This window comes from Oreochromis aureus, linkage group 4 (genome assembly GCF_013358895.1).
Source record: "Oreochromis aureus strain Israel breed Guangdong linkage group 4, ZZ_aureus, whole genome shotgun sequence".
NCBI classification, from domain to species: domain Eukaryota; kingdom Metazoa; phylum Chordata; class Actinopteri; order Cichliformes; family Cichlidae; genus Oreochromis; species Oreochromis aureus.
In genome coordinates this window covers 27,349,488-27,370,805 of record NC_052945.1, presented here as the reverse complement: position 1 = coordinate 27,370,805, position 21,318 = coordinate 27,349,488, and the positions used below count along the sequence as shown (strand labels likewise).

Below are 21,318 nucleotides of genomic sequence, written 5' to 3'. Positions count from 1 at the left end.
AATTCAGCAAAGAAGATTGGGCCAAAATTCCTCCACAGTGATGTGAAAGAGTCATTGGCAGTTATCACAAACATTTCATTGCAGTACTTGCTGCCAAGGGCGGCACAACCTGTTATTAGGTTTAAAAGGCAGTTACTTTTGCACAGAGGATAAGATAGACTTGGATAGCTTTTTTTTTCTTCCCTTAATAACTGAAATCATCATTCAAAAACAGCATTTTGTATTTTCATGGGTTATCTTTGTCTAATATGTAAGTGAGACAAATATGCAAAAAAAAAAAAAAAAGAAATCAGGAAGAGGACAAATTCTTTTTCACAGTTAATCTGTTAAATTATTATGTTTTTAACGTTGCTGTTTTAGTGACGCCTGTAGCATTCTCTCTGATCTCCCTTTTCTTTCCTTGACATGTTTACCATGTCTCTGTGAGTATTGTCCAGTCTCTGTTTTTGGTATCTGGAGAGAATGGATGCCTGCTCAATCAACTGCAAAACAAATCTATCTTAAAGCATCAATAAAGATGTTTGTCACCATGTTTGGTGACAACAGCATTTCAGCACAAACACCTCTTATACTGTCATACTGTGGAGGCATGATGATTTGGGCTTTTTTGCAACCACATGACCTGAGCACCTTGCAATCAGAGTCAACCACAAACTCTTCTGTATAACAAAGTACTCTAGAGTCAAATGTGCAGCCATCTGTCCGATGGCATAACAGGACAATGATCCTAAGCACAGCAGCAAATCTACAACAGAATGGCTGAAAAAGGAAAGAGTCAAGGTGTTGCAATGACCCAGTCAAAGTCCAGGCCTCAACCCAATTAAAAAGCTGCAGTTGTACCTTAGAGAGCTGTAGACAAATGACCTGCCAACCTGTACAGAAGACTGGGCCAAAACTGACAAAATCATACAGAAAAGTTTCACTTCCTGTTATTGCTGCTAAAGGTGTTTCCAAGATCTACTGGGGTGCACCCAGTTTTTCATGCACTTGTCAGCATGTGCAGTAATTTTATGAAACATTTTCCCCTCACTTTTGCAGTTGGTGCAGTTTACTGCACAGCAGCTTCTTGCCATTAGCCTGACTCTGTTAGATAAGAAGAGTGCTACTTTCTGTGCCTCAGTTAACACAACATTTCCCCTCTGAGAGTCATGTGACAGCTGAATTACATTTGTTGTTTGAACTTGCTTTAAGGAGTGATTGGCTGGATCACGACTGTGCCTAAAAAATGTTAAGATATTGGAATTTGGACCAGTGTAGTGGTCTCCCACTGCATCGATCCCACTTGCCTTTTGCAAGTGAAAATCTAAAATATGTCCTGGTTCACAAACAAGTGGAATGAGGATTAAAGAATACCAACAAAGAACAGCCACAGATAACTAAACGGTCCCTCTCTCCATCTCACCTGGGGCCCTTACCCCATTACTCCCACCCACTCCAACACCAGCACTGCATTTCGACCCACACCCCCCACCTCAACTCCCATATATCAATTTCCTTTAGATGTTCCCCCTCACACAATTGAAGTAACTAGAGTCTTTCCTTTTGGTGAGCCGTGGAGAGATGAAGCAGAACACACAATGGCCCATTCATTTAAGTAACAACACACACAAACACACACAAACTTTAAGCACATAGACTTTCATGTAAACACATTGTACCCACATATAACACACTCACACAGCATCCCACCCCACTCCCCAGCTGCAGTAAAAATCCCCCCAACCCACCCAGCCTTACAAACTGGTAAAGAGAACAGGAGCTTTGGTGGTATAGGCACAAAGATTGGATTCACTGGTGGCCAAAGGGAGACGGATTTAAACGAAACACAGCTGCGGGAATTAAAGAATGATGGATGAAAGGAAAACATGAGGAAGAATGATAGATTCAATTATTTTTATTATCTATTTGAAGATCCCCTGATAGTATAAATTGGATGTAACTGATATGTATCACTCCTATAAAATAAACATAAATTGTAAAAGCTCCGTTATTTACAGCGTTTGGCTTTGATGTGGGATTGCTGCAGGCTAGTTTTAATTTGGAGAAATGATCTAATGTGCAGAATGAATAATAATAATAATGAATCAGGATAAACTCCCACAAAGTTCTTGGGGAAGCCTCTGAATCCTTACCGATTCCAGCTGCGCCACTGTCTGCCTGACCCCGACCTCTTTAGGAAAATTAAAGAGGAATCCATCAGTATCTTGGTATTATACTCTCTATTACTCAGACTTGAGTGAATTTGTCAAAAAAAATATATAAAAAAATGAGTTGATTACATTTGTAATGACTTAATAACTGCACTATTAACTTTGCACCGGATCCTTCTGCAAGGTTCACTGACCTACTTCAACAGGGGGATACTGAAACACCTGCTGTTTGCTGCACAGGTGCACGAAAAAAAGAGAAAACGTGATTAGGGTTAGGTTATGTTCTGAGCATCACGGAGACCTGGAGACTTACTAAGTCTGTTGCTCTTCTCCAACAGTGGCATGTAACATCTTTCAGAGACCTCAGGACATGTTACATAAGTCTAAAGAATCACATTTTTGCATTGTTTTTTTTTGTTTAAATGAGCCTTTTGGAAAACAAAAGAAACAGTAATATAGTTTAAGATAAAGGAAAAGTGCACCAAGTAACATGCATGAAAAAAGATGTTTAAATATGTATTTAAATATGTTAAATATGTAATCTTTGTGATTTAGTTGACTACCTTAATACAGTTAATAAAGCCTTTATTAACTGGTGCAAATTAACCAGTGCAAAGTCAGTTCAGTTCACACAAATCCCCAAAATAGATATGGTGAACTTATTTATTAAAGAAAATGATGTAACATTTGATATCCCTATGAGCCTCTAAATGTAAGTAAATCTGGGTTTATTTAAATTTCAGTTTCATTTGTATCAACATTTAATGACTTTTAGGATGTTTTATGTCATATTCATTCAGTGGGGTTATCATCACAACCGTGATATTTATGACTGAACTATGATTATTGTGTCATGTTCATATGATAATAATGTGTATAATTGTGTATTTGCTCTCCTGATATGTTTTCGAACGGGAGCTTTAATGTTACCCCAAAATGCATTTTCATTTCGAATTTAATAATTTAAAAAACACATGATGAATTTTACTGGCAGCATTAGTCTCTTTATTATTATTTTAAATTTTGACCTCATTGATTGCGAAATGAAAAACTGCAGAAATATAGACGATTCTGAAGGTTCGAATGTGTCTTCATATATGTTTTAAAACCTTTATACTTTTGTGCTATTTCTGCGTAGTGATAGTTTATAGAGATATAACCTGACACTAAAGACGAGACACAGCATGATATGAAATATCTCTGTGTGATAACAATGCTTAATAATTTAGTTTCTACTATTTTAAAAAATCTAAATTAAATGTATTTTCTCCACTTATTATTTGCTTTGTCCTCTAAAGTATGTTTAACACCGCTGTACAAAGCCAAGTTGAGTCTTCGGCTGTGAGAGGATTCTAGCATGACCCTGCGGCTCTGATGGGGGTGAGCCCCCACCAACACACACACACACACACACACACACACACACACACACACACACACACACACACACACACACACACACACACGCACACACTGCCATGGTCACAGGACTGCACCGAGACTTCTCCTTTGACACTGCCAACCCACTAACTGCCGACCTTTAGCTGTCATCCTAAGAGCTGTTTTCATGATGTTTTTCAACGTCTGACTTCGAGAAACATCTTCCCATGACAAAAGGACTTTGTATCATTTGGGCCTGTTTGGGTGTACATTCATATCTGAGTCTATGTTGGGAAATATTAATCGCCCACTGTCTGCTTCAGTGCAGGAAAGAAAAAGAAACTGCTTTAATGCAGTAAAACGACATTCCTAAGAATCAGAATAAAAGATGAGCCATCATGAAATGTACATTCCAGAAACAACAGTTTCCACTGTGGCGTTTTCGGTCTAAGAATCTCGACATTATATAGGGGATCGTTTCAGTTCACTAAAAAGCTTTTAAAATAGTTTTAATAGATTTCAGGATGTTATTCAGCAAAAATTGCTCTAATAAAGTTTTTAAATCTAATATGACTTACTTTTTAACTACTTTAATAAAATATATTACTTACAAAAACAATTTAAATAATTCAAATAAAGTATTAAAATAATAATAATAAAAATTATTATTATTATTATTATTATTGTGTAATTAATAATTATTTTAAAATGTTATTTTAATTATTTAACCTTTGACATTTTCATAAGAAAATATTAACCGGCTCCAAGACGAAGCCTTGGACAGTAAACACATGTAGGAAGCAGTCTGTTTAGAAAGACTCGAAGCATATGTGTATCACACAATGAATGTCTTGTTTTTCTGAATACTTAATCTATTTCTTTGCTTAATTTAATTTCTGTCTAAACGATGTGCGCATAATGTCAAGCCATCCATCACCAGGCTATCCGAAGGGCTGGAAGCGCAACATTTTCGTACGAGAAAATAAAAGCTAGTCTCATCTTTTCCCAGAAAGACGCCAACACAAACTAGTTCTTAAAAAATGTGTATAGCAAAATTATTACCCTGCCTTTTCTTGTTTACTGCTTCAGAATCTAAATTGTGGTTCAAACATTAAAAAATGACGCAAATTTCAGAAACCAGCGCATTTTCACAAACATCTCTCTTTCAGAAATACTTGTGTTACATAAATTGACGTTTATAGTCTCACACAGAAGTATTTAGCTCTTGTAGAGAAAGGGGCTACATTTTGGGGCTCTTCTCCCCCATTAGCATAATTTCACAAACACAAGCCAAAGCACTCACGTCAACCCGAGGCCAGGCCGCAAATCCTCAGCTGCACAGGAGGGGGGGAATCCCCGGAGTGTCTCTCTCCGCAGGTCCTCGGTTTACACCTCCAGGAGCCGGGAAGTCCCAGCACAGCTCCCCGGGTTGTGTCCACGGCGCTCCTGGAGCATTTTTCCCTTATATGCCACAGAGTGAGACTCGGACAAAGAGTGGCGGTAGATGGGGGAGACACAAGCGTTTTCCCCAATTTTCTTTTCTTTTTTTTATAGACACAGAACTGCTTTTTGTCCCACAGTTCTTTTTTTCTTTTTTCTTTTTTTAATTTAAGGGGGAAGAGGGTGCTCGTTTTGATCACATGATTACAATTCACCTGAGATAAAAAAAAAAAAAAAAAAAGAAGAAGAAGAAGAAGAAGAAGAAGAAGAAGAAAACAAAGGGGGCAAAGAAAGGAGGGGAACTGGGGGAATGAAAGAGGCAACACAGAGATGCACTCGTGGTTAGGATTCCCTTATCACAGTCAACATTCATGGATAATGAAAAAAAAAGTGGTGATTTTTGGACTGGGGGCCGGTGTGTCGCATGGCGGGGATACAAGGGGTCATTGTTGCGAGGAACAGCGCTGGTGTTTGTATCCGTGCGGCCAGCTACGTCCCCTCGCCGTCTCTCCTTTCTGCGTACCAGCACTGTTTGGTTTGAAACGCGCGCTCTGTCTCTCAGTTAGAGGCGCTGATGCAATTATGAAATCCACACGAGATGCAGCACAAACTGCATGGGCTCTGAGACTGGAGCTCACACCTGTGACTCAATCTATTTTTGATGGCTAAAATTAAACACGTTAAGCGGTTTGGATCGTTTTATGGGCCAAAAGGTGCCCATTTTATATCCGTTTCCCAAGACATGTGTTGTGGGTTAATTTGTGTTTGTAAACGTAAGGTACCTAACACCAGGCGTTGAAGTAAAAGTCAGAGAAAATTGCTATATTTATTTCTGTCTAAACCAAGTGCGCAACTAGTGCGTAAAACCAGCCATTTCCAAACTTATTTGAGGCCTGCATCGCAGAGCGCGTTTAAATACCGGTCTCTTTCTGCTCACAAGGTCAAGACTGACGCCCATTTCTTCTCTTAATAAATAATCGGATCTGTCAGTGCTGTCTGTGAGCATGTTCTGAAATGAAAAACCCCTTCCCCATAGCCACTATGTTATATACAAGAGGAAATTTTCTCTCACTCTCTTTCCCCCCTCCCCCCGAAAAAAGCAATGTACAGGATTGAGGCTTTTTACGGTTTCAATGTGAAATGTAGATGTTTCAGACAGTAAATTAAAGATTATTTTTAGAATAATAATAATAATAATAATAATAATAATAATAATAATAATAATACAGCTGGTTTCCCTGCCAAATTAATACCCAAACACAGATAGCCCAATTTCACCTGCGATAAAAATAACTGAATTTCATTACAAAGAATATTCATTATCATCTTATCATTATTGGTGTGATGAAACTATGCATCTCCCAAAGTAAAATAATTAGACATGGGTGCTCATGTACCAAATTACTCTGTTTAACGTAATAAAAAAATATAAATGGTGCAATGTGTCTAGATAGACAGATAGAGGGAGAGGATGTTAAGGAGCTAGAGAGAGAGAGTCCTCGGCCAATCAGAGAGCTCAGAGTCTGCGCCCGTATATGTGCGCTGCTCCTTTAAGATCTCTCCTCCGCATCTTTTTCATTTTTTTCTCTCAGGCGCGTACAAGGAGCTCTTTAAGCCCTGGTACAGACACACAGAGCAAGCATTCATACTCGGGCGGCGCGAGCGAGGGGGCTGGGGAGCGAGCGTCACTTTGGAAACTCGGACGGGAACTCACGGATTCTCGTGCTAAACCGACGACCTCCTTTTCCTCATTACTGAAGTAAGGCGCTTAGCATTTCCAACTCTTTCCTCTCTACTTCTCATGGCTGCTCTCACTCTGCGGTTTGATTATTTCTTCTCGTCAGTCCGAAACTCAGACTTATAATGCACTCTTACCTTTCATAAACATGGATCATTGTTTATTTATTTGTGGGTCTTTTTGTTTTGTTTTGTTTGTTTTTGTTTGTTGTTTTGGCCACCCCAATGATTCTGTTAAACCATGTGAGAATAGTGCTGCTGCCAAAAGTTAACGATGTGGTAGAGCTACAGTAATATCGTAATATCACCTCTCCTCTGTTCAACAAGTGCTGCGAAGTTTTCCAGCCGATTTGTGTTGTGGTTAAAGTTTCATGTGCCGATCATCATAATTTATTTGGTCTTCAAGTGTTTTTCCCCCTTTATTTTCATCAGGACTTCATCATTAATTAAAGAAAAGTGCACAACAAGCGCAACAAAGGAGACTGACAGAACTAAAAGCCATTTATGACACTAAACTTTTACACACGTATTAAAAAGTCCCATTTTCTCTCTTGTTTAATTGAGTTATATTTCGGTATCTGGCAGACATTGTCGTTTAGATTTAAACCTTTTTAATCTTTAAATTATGAACAACAGACACATTTTTCAAAACCAAATGAAAGCCAGATTTCTGGCAAGTCGGGTGGTGAGAATTAGTTCAGTGGGTAGCCCGCAGTAAATATCCTCAGTAATGTAATAAAACGCGTTATCTAAAGGGTGGGTCGAACGCAGTTAAGCTGTTATCAAATAAATTCAGAGATATCTGTTGCTCTGCTGCACATCGGTAGATGGACTCAGCAGATATTTTTTATTGGCTTTTCCCCTGATTTGATCTTGGTTTGATCGGCTAAAGAGAAAACATACTTAACCAATTGCTCTGTGGCGAAAGGAAATGATCCCCGCTCGGTCAGGTGACGCTCCATCGGTGCCTTTTCGTTGTTTCGTAAGAATGAAACAAGCAGCATGTACTACAAACACAAGAGACGCGCGCGTAAAGGCTTTCCCCAACAGTTTACGCACACAGACCTTTAGAGACGCGATGACAGCTCGCGAAGTGTCCTTGCAGACCAGGTGGCAAGCGAGCATCAAAATGCGCCTCGGACAGATGGGGAAGCTGCACCAGCCGCTCTGCTGGAAACGAATACAATTCCTAACATCCAATTAGATGTTAGGCTAATTAAAAGCTGGTGTTGGAAACATGTATTTAGAGTCACAGCGCTCACAAATGTCATTTGAACTCCTGTGCCGTTTGTTAAATGATAGATTTGGTTAATTAATTATAATTGCGCACAGCAAACGAACCGCCAGGAAATGCAGAACATTGATTCGGACATGCTTAGTGTGCTGCATGATTACGAAAAACTGTAAACGTATTAAAAAAGAAATATGAGGGAAGCGGGGCGTTGAGTGGCTAACCTTTTTAAAAAAAAAAAAAAAAACGACCAGAGCAATTTTCTAAATAGAAAACAAATGATCAGACTGCGTGTTGCTCTTTTCCATGAAGTTTAGGACGCAAACTTCCAGACAGGCCGTTGATTTAATCGACAAAACGAGGACAACTTTTAGACCTGCCCCTGTTTATCAAGCTGTCTAATTTACAGGAGTGCCCATACAGACACACACATACACACACACAAGGGGGTTTATGTTTCCAGCGCCATGATGTGTTTATTCAAGAACCACGCGGTATAAATCCGACTTCTGTGCTGCTGTGGTCTCCTATCATTCAAACACTTTTTCTCCGGGGAGCTTGCAATAACTGCAAAACCTTAAACAGTAGCTTGTTTTGGGAGCCGAGGCCCGGACCTGCAGGGGGAATGTGCGGTATAGAGGGCCACAAATATACACATATAGGCATGGTTACACATATCGTGATATCGTGTTGAGAAATATTTGTGTGGGGTTACTGCTGCAGATCCAGGCCTTTAAGCATCTTAATGCGGGATTCGAAAAAAAACACAAAGTTTTGCTAAATCGTGCCCAATCGTGCCCAAATCTGCTGTCGCTCTACCTCTGATTTATTAAGCTGATGCTCCTCATCCCTCTGCTGTTTCAGGTCCTCGCTGTTGGATCTCGATCGCGGGATAAACGGAGGAGAGAGGAAGGTGTAGTCAGAAGGGAAGTGAGAGCGGGTGAGTTTGGCGGAGAGAGTTGCGCAATAGCAGGTAAACTGGGGTCCAAGGTGCGCATCGAGCCGCCTATGATACCAACAACACGGATGGAAAGAACTTTAATGTGGAATCCTCACAGAGTTTTGCAACGGAGGCTGAGAGTAGAGACAGACTGGCAGTTTATATTATAACTTAGATGAGGCCAGAGAGACAGCCGACCCTCCGTGCGTAAACTGCAGAGCTACACAGAAACAAGAACCAGACAGGGAGAGCTGAGCATTTAAGAACAGCTTTTTACATCCTCTGCGCGCCTGGAGGCTTGTGTGAAGGACGATGTCCAGAGAGGAGCAGAGCTTTTCAGAGGTTGAGCTCAGCCCAGGGATGTCTGACGACAGCCGCTCCCTGTCACCGGGTCATTCCTCCGGGGCCGCTGGTGCTGGGGACTCGCCTCTCCACGGACAGCAGCATCAGCCGCAGCTGGCCGGGCTGGACGACGCATCAGCGGGTTGCTCCTCCGTCAAATCCGACGACGAGGATGACCGCTTCCCCGCGGGAATCCGCGACGCTGTGAGCCAGGTGCTCAAGTGCTACGACTGGACCCTCGTGCCCATGCCAGTTCGCGTGAGCAGCGGAAGCAAGAACAAACAGCACGTGAAGAGGCCAATGAACGCCTTCATGGTGTGGGCGCAGGCGGCGCGGAGGAAACTGGCCGACCAACACCCGCACCTGCACAACGCGGAGCTCAGCAAGACCCTGGGGAAGCTCTGGAGGTGAGCAGGCCGGTTGCTTATAGTTCGTCTTAAGGCCCACTTTAAAATCCCGAAAACGTCTGGATCCCACACACAGTAAATTGAATAATAATAAATTTAGGGGAATTCTCGTTCCACCAAACAAGAAAGAGACGTTTAAGCTTTACCAGATTAAAATGTCCTGAATAAACAATCACATGAACACCACCGCTCAAGGGTCACAGCTTAAGTACTTCAGGAATAATTGAATCAGACACTGAAGACTTTTTATGAAAAACGAACACACACGCACATGCACGCATACATACGCAGGTTACAGTTATACTTACAGAGGCATCATCTCAATAAACTGAAACACATCAGCTCAAACACATCAAAATGTGTTTAACGTTTCTATTTCAGCTTCAGTAAGCTTCTGCAGGCTCACAGTGAGACCACTGTATATTCACCACTTTGACTCGTTTGATTTAGTGCACACCCTCCACTTAATGTTCTTAAAGTCGAATGCTATTAGTTTAGCCTAACACAACCACTATTTTGTTATTTTGTCATGAAAACCAACACAGTTATGACGTGTTTGAAAAAAATGCCTCGCTCTGTTTTACATGTGATATCATCTGTGATTTGTTTCCTGAAAAAAAAAGTATTTTTGGACTATTAGGAGGCAGCTCAGTCTTCTTTCCCGCTTTAGGCCAGGGTTCACCAGTTGAGCAGCTCTTGTTTTTTGGTGCAGTGAGTGTGCCCTGGTCACATGTTTCTGAATCCTGGCTAATTCAATTCACTGTTTTAATTCCTGGAAATGTAGCTGGAAGGAGTTCCCCCCTGGCAAAGTTCATTTAAAGTACATTCAAAGTTAAAAAGAATAATAATAATAAGAAGAATGAGCTAGCTTTTTTTATAGTTAATAAACTTACAGTTTCCTAAAATTCCACGTCTTTCATTGCTTCATTTGCTTACAGAAAACCTGCACTACTTTCATTTCAACCTTCTGTCAGGCAGGCACTGGAGAGTCTTTCCCTCTTGGTTGCTGACTTCTTCAGATTGCTCATTATTTCTTACCAAGAAGGACAGAAAAGGTTAAATGCATTACCTTGCAGGGATCATATTAATTTGATAAAGACTTGACCTTGGGCTCATTCAGTCATAGTTAATTGACCCACAAACACGATGAACAGGGAGGCTGAGGAGGGTCAGGGTTTTCTCATGCCACTCCTGTCAGTGGTGGTAATAGTAGGAGCTCAGTCCCATGTTTGCAGACAGGATGCAACTTTGGCCTGTGTTATTTCATTACAGTTTGGCAGTCAGAAGCCGCTGGCAGGCGTGACATTAGATGCAGCTGTGGAGATGTAGCAAATGAAGCTATCGCTGCTAACAAAGGAAAATGTGTCAAAAACCCCCAAAATAAACCAAACAAAAAAGTACTGTTAATTATTTTTATCACACTGAAATAGGAAGAATGTTGTGAAACAACTTACAGCTAACTTGTAACATTATTGGGTGTTAAACAGCATTCCAGAGGAGTAAAGAGAGGCATTTGGAATCACTTCTTCCTACTCTGGGATCAAATTTATTCCTTTAACTCTTAATCAACCTTAAATAAGTTCATAGTGAAACATAAAACTGTTCCGAAATGAAAATGCCAAATTCTTTTTGAAAATCATGACTGCGAGTAGAGCATACTCTGCCATACAGACTATTTTTTTTAAAAATCTCAGCAAACAGCTTTCTTATTTCAGCAAGGCAATACCACCACTTTACCCCAGCGTAGCTCTGTCCTCACCTGACCCAGAAATCCAGATTTATCTCATTATGAAATGGAAGGAATACAAAAAAAGGATAAAGAAGCCCTGAAACTCTTCAGCATCTGAAATCCCACACCAAGCAAGAATTGGAAAACATTTAGGTTCCAAAACTGGAACAATCAGTCTCCTCAATTTCTAATTCAGAGATGAGGTGTTCTCTGAGGTTCTTGGTCATCCAGCTTCACGGGAGTGTGAAGTGCTTAAATCAAAGATAAGGTGACAAAGCAAACCAGTAAATTATTTCTGTTGCTGGCTTCTCGTTCAAAATGAGCGCATTCTTCAAAATCTAAATATTTTACCCTTTCAGCATTTATCATACTGTCTTTCTACACATTTCAAATAAATTTAAGGCTTTAATCATTTGTAAATCATTGCCAGTCATAAAGGTTTTTTCTTTTTTATTCTATGGTCTTTTTAGCACCATCCTGTAGAATATGTACTGTATTCAACAGAAAAAAAGTGACTATGGTTCTTCGTAACTTAAACAATCAAATTTACCATTTTTCACCCCCTGAGGCTGCTTAATGAGAGTGACAAGCGGCCCTTCATTGAGGAGGCAGAGAGGCTGAGGAAGCAGCACAAAAAGGACTACCCTGACTACAAGTATCAGCCGCGACGCCGCAAGAATGGGAAGATTGGTTCTGGGTCAGGAAGCGAGGCTGAAGGCCATTTGGAGGGTGAGGTCATCTACAGCCAGTACCACTACAAAGGCAACCACCTGGAAGTGGCCTACAGTGGGGGAGCCGGGTCCCCTCTGGCAGATGGGCATCACCCTTATGCTGCAGGTGGGCTGCCGGCTCCCGCCCGCTACTCCACTGTTAAGCCTGAGTCCACTGAACACGATGACACACGCTTAGGTAATTGTCTGTGAATCTCCGGGGCAAACGAGCTGTAACTGCTTTGTCTTTTTCCACAGGTCAGAGCCACAGTCCTCCAACACCTCCCACTACTCCCAAGACCGAGCCTCAGTCTGCAAAGGCAGGAGATGGTAAGAGGGAGGGAGCCGGGAACGGGGCTTCTCGTGCTACAATGGGAGCAGAAGGAAACTCAGGTGCTCCGGGGTCTGGGAAACCTCATATCGACTTTGGTAACGTGGACATTGGTGAGATGAGTCATGAGGTGATGGCTAATATGGAGCCGTTTGATGTCAATGAGTTTGATCAGTACCTTCCCCCTAACGGGCACCCAGGGGTTGGGCCGAGTGCGGGGGCCGCAGGAACCACAACAGCTTCTCCGGCCTCTCCGTACGCCTATGGGATCTCCTCAGCTCTGGCAGCGGCCAGTGGACACTCAGCAGCCTGGCTCTCCAAGCAGCAGCAGCAACAGCCGCCACAGCAACACCACGGCTCCCCTCTGAGCTCAGATCCCTCCAAAGCCCAGATTAAGAGTGAGGCCGGAGGTGCTGCCGGTCACTTTGTGGAAGCAGCTTCGGCAGGTTCCCACGTCACCTACACCCCCCTCAGCCTTCCTCACTACAGCTCTGCCTTCCCCTCGTTGGCCTCAAGAGCTCAGTTTGCAGAATACGCCGACCACCAGGGCTCGGGGTCATACTATGCCCATTCGAGCCAGGCTCCGGGGTTGTACTCCGCCTTTTCTTACATGGGGCCTTCCCAGAGGCCTTTGTACACTGCCATCACTGACCCAGCCAGCGTATCGCAGTCGCACAGCCCCACACACTGGGAACAGCCTGTCTACACAACGCTGTCGCGGCCATGACAGATAACGAGACCAGAGCGTGCCGGTGCAGGTTCAGCCCCAACGTCAGACCAGAGGAGCAGAGGCAGCAGCAGCAGCAAGAGTCGCGCTGGTGATGTCAGAGTCGAACGAGGTCTGGTCTGGGGGGAGTGGGCAGGCACTGGGGGAGGCGTCTGGGGAGGCAGAAGGGGGGAAACGCCGTTCTGCTCCTGCCCAGATGAAAACATGCTGTCACAGCCCGAGGATGAGCTTGGAGCGTGGTGCTTTTGAGGAGCGGTCGATCATTTGCGGCACTCGGTGGAGGAGTCAGAGTGCAATACATCGATAATGCAAATAAGTAAAACAAAATAAAAATCACCCACCCAACGCCACCAGCAGCACCACAGCAAAGCCTTTGGCACTTTTGGCTGTGTTCATGGGTGGTATGAGATCACGTACTTGTCAGCGTGTATCACAGCAGTCCACAACGCCACGGGCCAACGGAGGGGTCAGAGGTGACAGGGACACAGAAAAAAGCAAGACTTCGATCTGTGAGCGCGACAAAGGAGCCAAATTCATTTTACACGAGATGTTTGTTTTAACGCCAGGAGAACGGAGTGCCAAACTATTTGCCGGCCTTTCACTTCTCAGGCTTGACTGACCTTTTGTCAAACAAACGTTAGCCTTGTATCCCTTTCGAAAGTCAACACAACAAATACTCATGACATACTGTCCTCTCAGAGCCACAGTCGTCCCTTTTTGAATTCAATTTGTTTATGCTGTGTTCACTTAAAATGCCTTTGTACACTCGACAAATGGGCATGGAGGGGAAAAAATGCCATAAATCCATGCTGTGCTTTTGTTAACTGAAGTGTATATTTAGCTTATTGGGTGTACTTGAAGTTGCAAATGTACTTATGTCGATACACACAAACATGACCAAAGTTTTGAGACCAAAACCTGTACTTTTTATAAAGAAGAAACTTTTTTTAAGGTTTCTCCCAACATAACATTTAAAACTACCTTACATTTTGTGGCCAATTAGTGTTTTTTTTTCTTAGCTTTGACTCAATTCAAAATGCAATCGTGTCAAAAACTTCCTTTAAGTTTGTAGCACAAAGGCACTGATCAGGACGATGAAAGGCAATTCTGTTCATCTGCTGATAATCCATTTTCACTCAGTGTTTCATGACAAAATCCTTAACAGAAACTTACTTGTTGTTTTAACAGCGTGCTGTGTTTACTGTACTGTTCAAAATGACTTTTTGCCATTGTTATCCACTGAAAGTCTGCAGCACTGCCTTTGTCTTTTGTTTTTTTTGGTTGAGTGTGACACAAAATTATCTTTTGATTATAGTTAAAAAAGTTACATTGTAAATAATGCCTATACTGTCAAACAATTTCCGGGCACTGAATGTTTTAACGCAGCCTGATGTCAAATAGAAAATGTGCCTTGTCCTTATTATGACTTACTACTAACAGCTTTTGTATCAGTACTTACCTTTTGATGATTACTTACCATCTTTATTTACATGTTATACCTGTTATTTCTCTTCCCTACATCCCGCATTCTTCTTCACTGCTTCTCAAATATCTGCATTTTAAATATCTTAACCTATATCTGCAAAAGAGCTAAACTGAATTTCTTTGTTTTATGCATAATATATATCAGTACTGCACACATGTGGACCATATGCATGCACCACAGCTCAGTCAGAGCTCAAAGTCAGTTTTACTTTAACCAGTTACCTCCAGCATAAGAGTTAAGCTTAAATTCTCATTGCTACTATATATGTGTGTGTGTGTGTGTGAGCTATGGGTAATGTTTTTAATTCCACATTTATTTATAATTTGGTTTCATGTTTGCGTGCACAGCCTTTCTCTCACTTTCTCATTTGAGCTTTTTACATTTCTTGTGTAACTGCGTCTGAATAACAGCAGGTGTGAAAGCCTGAACACGATGATGATGACTGATGACTTTGTATTCTCACGTGAAATAAAGCTCTGTTATTTCTGCTTGAATACAAGCTTGCCTCTTAAAAAGTCATAAATACTACAAATGATGAAAAAGGTTCCTTTTGGTTGTGAAGACCACAAAAACTCTTCTCTTCTGGTTACAAACTGCAGTGACAAAAAACAAAAGCGCATGTCTTCGGGGCATCTAATGACTCAGCCCATGCTGCTCACATTCCCAACATAATCTCTTCAGCTACTGGATAATTCACTTTGGCTGGCTGATGCTCAATCTGGCCATTGGTAGAGGTAAGCTGCACACGGCTGATAGTGACGTGCATGTGGAGGGCGATGAATGAGACTGTGATGCAGCTTCCTTCCTTTACATAAACTTAAAGTAATGCAGTCTCAGGGGGCAGGGTTGGTTATGCATGCATATTTCAGGTTTCTTATATTGTGTGTGTATGTGTGTGTGTGTGCGTGTTGTGGGTTAAGCCTGACTCTTAATTCCCTCTTTTTAATCGGCTGTGTGATACTTTGCAAAGACAAAGAGGGCCATTGAAAGGGATCTAAGGGGAGGAGGGAAACATGGGCAATGAGGGAGCGTACCCATAACTGCCTGGCCTGCAGCTTCAGCAGGATACAAAGGAACTCTTGCGCTCCATGCAGAGACCCAGCAACCCTCACTACCCTCTAAGCGTCCCCAACACTCACCCCATCCTAGTACAAAAAAAAATCAGACAGGAGCTGAAATGGGATTCAAATAATGAAAAGGAGAAGATATAGACAGAGTTATGGGATTTTGTGTCAAGTGAATGTCAGAGCAGGTGTCAGACAGGTGACTGATGAGATACTGCTCAAAAGGCTTCATTTGAATTCTCAGAAACTCAGAAACCATCGAGATGATTTGAGCTTTTTGACATGGTATGTTATCCTGTCATGATAACAAGTCGATCCTTTTATCTCCATCCACAAAGGAAAGGACATGGTCAGCAACAATACTCAGGTAGGCTTTGCGCAGTGCTCAAAGGGGCCTAAAATTTGCAAAGAAAATAACCACCATGCCATTACATCATCTATTTTAAATGTTCTTTTTATTTTATTGTATTATAACAAATTCTGATCATCCCATCAGAATATCACAGCAGAAATCAGGAAACACTTTTGGTGAGCTGTGCAAATTGTAGCCTCAGTTTCCTCTTCTAAGCTGACAGGAGTGGCACAGGTGTGGTCTTCTGGTGTGCATTCAGACTTTAGTTGGTTAATAAGTGTTTGTTTTTAGCTTTTGCCACATTCCTATCAGCTTGCAGAAGTCTGGCCATTCTCCTCTGTATCCCCTAGAGATGGGTGTGTGGGAAAATCCCAGCAGATCAACAGTTTCTGAAATACTCAGACCAGCCTGTCTGACGCCAACATCCAACAACCACGCCTCATTCAAAGTCACTTACATCACCTTTCATCCTCATTCTGAAGCTCAGTTTGAACTCCAGCAGGTCATCTTCACCACGTCTACATGCCTGAATGTAATGAGTTGCTGCCATGTGACTGGCTGATTAAATATTTGTGATAATGAGCAGGTGAACAAGTGTACCTAATACAGTGGCCAGTCAGCGTATATCTAGGAAAGCAATAAGAGAAATCATGTTGTAAAGGACTGAAAAACAAATCAGACAAATGACAAACAAATCACGTAGGAGGTGGAAGTTCCTGATCCAGTGAAGGTTTCGGGAGATTGTAGTCATTCCCTCTGCTGGAGTTTCAAGGCGACCTGATAGTGGCCTCCCTGTGGTTGCTGCTGGTGAGCATCACATGAGCCACCCTCTCCAGCCCATGAAAGAAGCGCAGCATCACCCCGAGGCGCCGTCTCCTCCAATCAAAAGGCTCATAGATTAAAGCAGTTTTTCACACATTTTACACATAATTACTGATGCCAGCGCCAACTGGCTCCTGCCTGCTGATGCTCAGAGCTCACAGTGACCGACACGCCTTTGCTTTAAGTCGGCTACAGAAGAAAAAAGACGAGTTTCTTCATCAGTTTTGTTACCAGCTGCATGTTTTTACTTTTAAATCAGTTCTGTCTTTACATACATGTCACGGAGCTCCCACAAACACACACACAAGCAACATATAATCCACTCGCCTATTTACTACAGTATCATCACACACCGTCTCCTACAACAAACCCGTTAATCCGCTTTCTCACAAACTTTCTCACTCCGTCTTCCCGCATTCACTCGCCGTCTCTCTGCCCAGGCAACAACCCATTTCTCCTAAAACAATACACTGACTGTCTGGCTGCTTTGTGTTTATGGAGTGGGGCGGGGGGAGCCACACACACCATGCATCATGACAGTGACAATCCTTCTCCGTGTAAACATCTACATCCACTGTCAGAAGTGAGGATTCTTACTGTTATCGACTATAAAGGCAGCTAATCACACTCCTGCAAATGCTCCAGTCTAAATGCACACATTACTGTATTACTGCTTGTTGCATTAGGATTCCTGAGTCCTTATGAGTTATGAACCTAGAGAGTGTAAGTTCACCCTCATTGTAAACCTCTGTTTACATTTCATAGTGTAAGTAACATAAATCAGAAACTCTTTATACAAAAATCTTTATTTATAACAATAAAACTGCAATTTCACTACAATCACCTCTTTTCAAAAACACAAATACCTCATAATACACAATTCTTTTATAAAACTTAAGTGTTTGACTGAGATATATCTCCCCCTTGTGGCTCTTAGAAGCATTGCAGCTGCTAAAACAACGAGATCGGTGTGTACCACATAAAAGAAAGAAGAAAAAATGAGGTGGGTTGTGATGAACACTAAACAAATAATTAGAGGGGAAAACAATAAGTAAGTTCACAGGATTATGACCTATAAACAACATACTAATTTGTTTTGCACTATTTTGAGTCTTTAAGTAGTCCTAGGCAGTACAACTCATGTATACAGTCACCAGAGAAATACGGCGACTGGATCTGGGAGTGGGCGTGAAGGAGACTCCTCCACTGGGTTTGTGTAGCTGTCAAACCGGTTAGGATGGTGGCTGTGAAGCAGCTTAGGCTGATCTGTCAGCGTAGACTGCTTCATAAGATGTTTAATCAGTTATGATGAGCTCGTCGCAACCCCAGTCCTCGTAACTCCCATCGGGAAGGTACCTGCGGATGATGATGGGGATCTTTCTGCTCCTGTCGGTGAGGACAAAAAGACAGAGATACTGTTACAGTCACCTGCTCTTTAAATAATGTCACTCACACATAAAAAAGAGAAATGACATAAAGTCATCAAAGAAAATGATGGCTTACTTTAGTTCTTTCATAGCTATCTGCAACGGGTCTGTTTCTCCCTCCAGCTCCACCATAACTGGAGCACACATCCTGTTGGAGACAAGTCAGCAGGTAAACCACATCATTACAGTGTTGGAGCCTTTTTTCAAAGCTCAGTCTACAAACACCATATCTTCTTCTTTTGGGTAATTGAGGGTTAGTATTTAAGGAAGTCTGGGTTAATCAGTGACAGGTGCAAGCGCTTTAAGAGGAAGCAAGTCATTTTTGATCGTGCTTTACTTTGTGCCGCAGAGTTTCCTTTCTCTTTTTTATTAATTTGGAAAGGTTTATAGAAGGTAAATGAGAGGCATATACTACAAATGAAGTTCAACATAGCTAGGTTTTCCCTGCACTATCTGGCTTGACAAAACCTAAAACCCCAGTCAGAGATGGTAGGTGTCATCACAGAACTGTTTTTGTTAAGTCAGGCTCTTTGTGTGTTCACATATAAGAAAGGTGGCGTCCGACACGATATTTGACTCTCCTTTAGTGCAGAATGGGTCAAGTGAGCATCAGAGACATTTTTAAGTTCTACGGGTAGCATTTACAAAACATCTCACTTTAGCAGAGAATCTACATCACATTTACAGCCTACTGGAAATAAAAAAAAAAATCAGTGAAAATGTGGCACTTCTGAATGATTTTAAACTAAAACTTTAACCATAACATGTTGCTGACCAGGCTGTGTGTTTAGCATAATTTACTGTGGTGATCTGGCCAGGTCAAAGGAAAGCCATCTTTGTGACACTGAAAACGCTTAGCCTCGTCTTACCTTGCTAACCCATTAATCTCACTTTGTAGTACACACCTAAGGTTAAGATCAGAAGGTGCTCACCTGAATCCAACTATCATCTATAAAACATGAACTCTAATCACAGGTAAACTGATATTTCTGGTGTTAATTAACTTTATATTAACATGACATTAAATGCACCAGCTTCACTCAATTATTCATGATCCTTACCTTTGCTCCTACAAAAGACAAAGTAACACTGTGTACTATACCGGTGTACTACACTGCAGTACTCTTTTACATTACTCTTCAGCATAGATCTATATTCTATGACAAAACTTGACAAAAGGACCAAAGAAGTGAGGACAAATATTTTCAACATCTCACTCTCACCGACTGTGGTGCCGTACAACTCACTCTGATAGTTATGAAATGCTTTGAGCAGCTGTCAACATAAAGAACAACACTATGCTTATCAGTACACCTACAGGAAGAACTGCTCTGCATCACACAGAGTGTTGTACACTTCGCTCTCATAAACACAAAAGTGGAAACTCCTATGTCAGGTTGTCAGGAAGATCGGGAGACTGGTGTGGGAAACATAACCTCTGTATCAGTCGGACGTGGAATGTTAACACCTCCAGCATGATTAACCTTAAACCTAACCATGAGGCAGGCCTGCCTTAACAGCTCAGTGCTGGCAGCAGGTGTGTGGTGGAGAGTACAATTACTTTCTTTATCACCACCTTGTACAGGAAGTGGTCTGCTGCTGACAGGAAGTTACTGCAGAAAGTAATGTCAGCTGTGCAGCAACCTCATCTCCTCTCCCTTCCATTAAGGACATTTGTCTCAGCAGGTGCAGTAGTAGTGCCTTGGATCATGAGGGAACCCACCCACCCAGCAGAGTACCAAGGCCATAGGTCACAAGGCTCAAATGCAGCTTCTTCCCAGAGGCTGGAGGATTGGTGAACTCCATACGTCAGTGGTTGCGCTTGCACTGTTTTGCCCTGCTCAGTTTTCAATATGTCTTGTTTTTTTTCATATTCTCTATTATTTTTTAAGACTTATTCTTAATGATAGGTTATGGTCTTGTCTGTTGCGGGAGGACAAATTTCATTTACATGTGGAAGCTGTAAATGACGATGAAGAAACACTCACGCTATCTGGAGGGCTCGTGTCCCCAGCACTCTGGCCCTCTCGTATTTGGTCATGTACGGAGTTGTGATCCTCTTCTGGTTTGCCTGTTGGCCCTCTCCCGCGGGCAGGATCTGCACGTTCTCCTGGTCATCCTGTTCACCAGAAAACAACCAACAATAAAAATGATACAAAGGCAATCAGTAGTGCTAAAAATAAAACTGACGACAAACAACAAAAGCAAAGCAGTGTCTGTGCTGTCCAGTTAAGAGAGTCATCAACTTACGTCTTCCACGTTTTCGAGATCATCTAATCCCTCATCCTCCTCGGCATCATCAAAATCTCCATCATCGAAGCTGCAAATTTGACACAAAGTTTTGTTTTTAAAGACAATAAATGGATTCTAAAGACAGCAAATTGTCAATGAGTTTATACAAAGCAGTTAGCAGTGTGGCTAACCGCGTTAGCTACAATGCTAGTTCGCGCCAACTTATAATAAAGAAACAAGCATTTTAATATGAATTTCATTAAAGTGTCATCATTACTTACTTATCTTCGTTGTCGGACATGTTTTAACCTAAAGTTTACGTATAAAATTACTCAAACGGTAGAAGAAAGTCAACACACTTTGTTGTTAACACGGACCCACATGAACGCTACGAAGCTTAAACTTCCGGTGGTTTGGTGCGCTGGAAAATATTCCGGATGAAAGAGAGGAAAAGGAACTTTTGTTTTTCCTTTCCACTTGTACTCCAGTAAAATTATATTTATTTATTGTTTTTAATTCCCAAAAAACAAACAACAAAAAAAACGTTGATTGTTGTAATTAAAATAAATAAATAAAATTCGCCATTTGTCGTACGAGCGGTATTTCTGTTTCTCTTTATTTTTGAGTGGCGTCAATGAGCCTGTAGCTTTTTATGACCTCTAATTTTACTTAGGAAAACATTCTTTTTGAAACTATGAGAAATAGATAATTTTCTTTGTTAACATAAATGCAGCTGCTTAAATGCCATTTAGCCTGGGCTTCGTTTAGACTTGACAGCCAACATGTTAGCTGGGAATCTCCACAGTGCCCG

The 21,318-nt window shown here is 41.8% G+C and overlaps 2 protein-coding genes across 3 annotated transcripts; one reads left to right on the top strand and one right to left on the bottom strand.

The window, feature by feature from the left end:
- Positions 1-6,575: 6,575 nt before the first annotated feature.
- sox10 (SRY-box transcription factor 10) lies at positions 6,576-14,123 on the top strand. Of its 2 annotated transcripts, none has more exons than XM_039611648.1 (4): positions 6,576-6,729; positions 8,803-9,627; positions 11,925-12,085; positions 12,325-14,123. In XM_039611648.1, exons 2-4 carry the CDS (start codon positions 9,191-9,193, stop codon positions 13,122-13,124), a joined length of 1,398 nt encoding a protein of 465 aa, XP_039467582.1. In that variant the 5' UTR covers positions 6,576-6,729; positions 8,803-9,190; the 3' UTR covers positions 13,125-14,123. The 2 variants fall into 2 exon arrangements, with proteins under 2 accessions (XP_039467582.1, XP_031584545.2); XM_031728685.2 differs by having other exon boundaries at positions 11,925-12,193.
- A 3,512-nt stretch (positions 14,124-17,635) lies between these two features.
- On the bottom strand, positions 17,636-20,949 carry polr2f (RNA polymerase II, I and III subunit F). Its single transcript, XM_031728686.2, has 5 exons — positions 20,789-20,949; positions 20,526-20,595; positions 20,264-20,394; positions 18,352-18,423; positions 17,636-18,234 (listed from the first exon to the last, which is right to left on the bottom strand). The coding sequence occupies exons 1-5, from the start codon at positions 20,806-20,808 to the stop codon at positions 18,144-18,146; spliced, it is 384 nt and encodes a 127-aa protein (XP_031584546.1). The 5' UTR covers positions 20,809-20,949; the 3' UTR covers positions 17,636-18,143.
- Between the last annotated feature and the right edge of the window lie 369 nt (positions 20,950-21,318).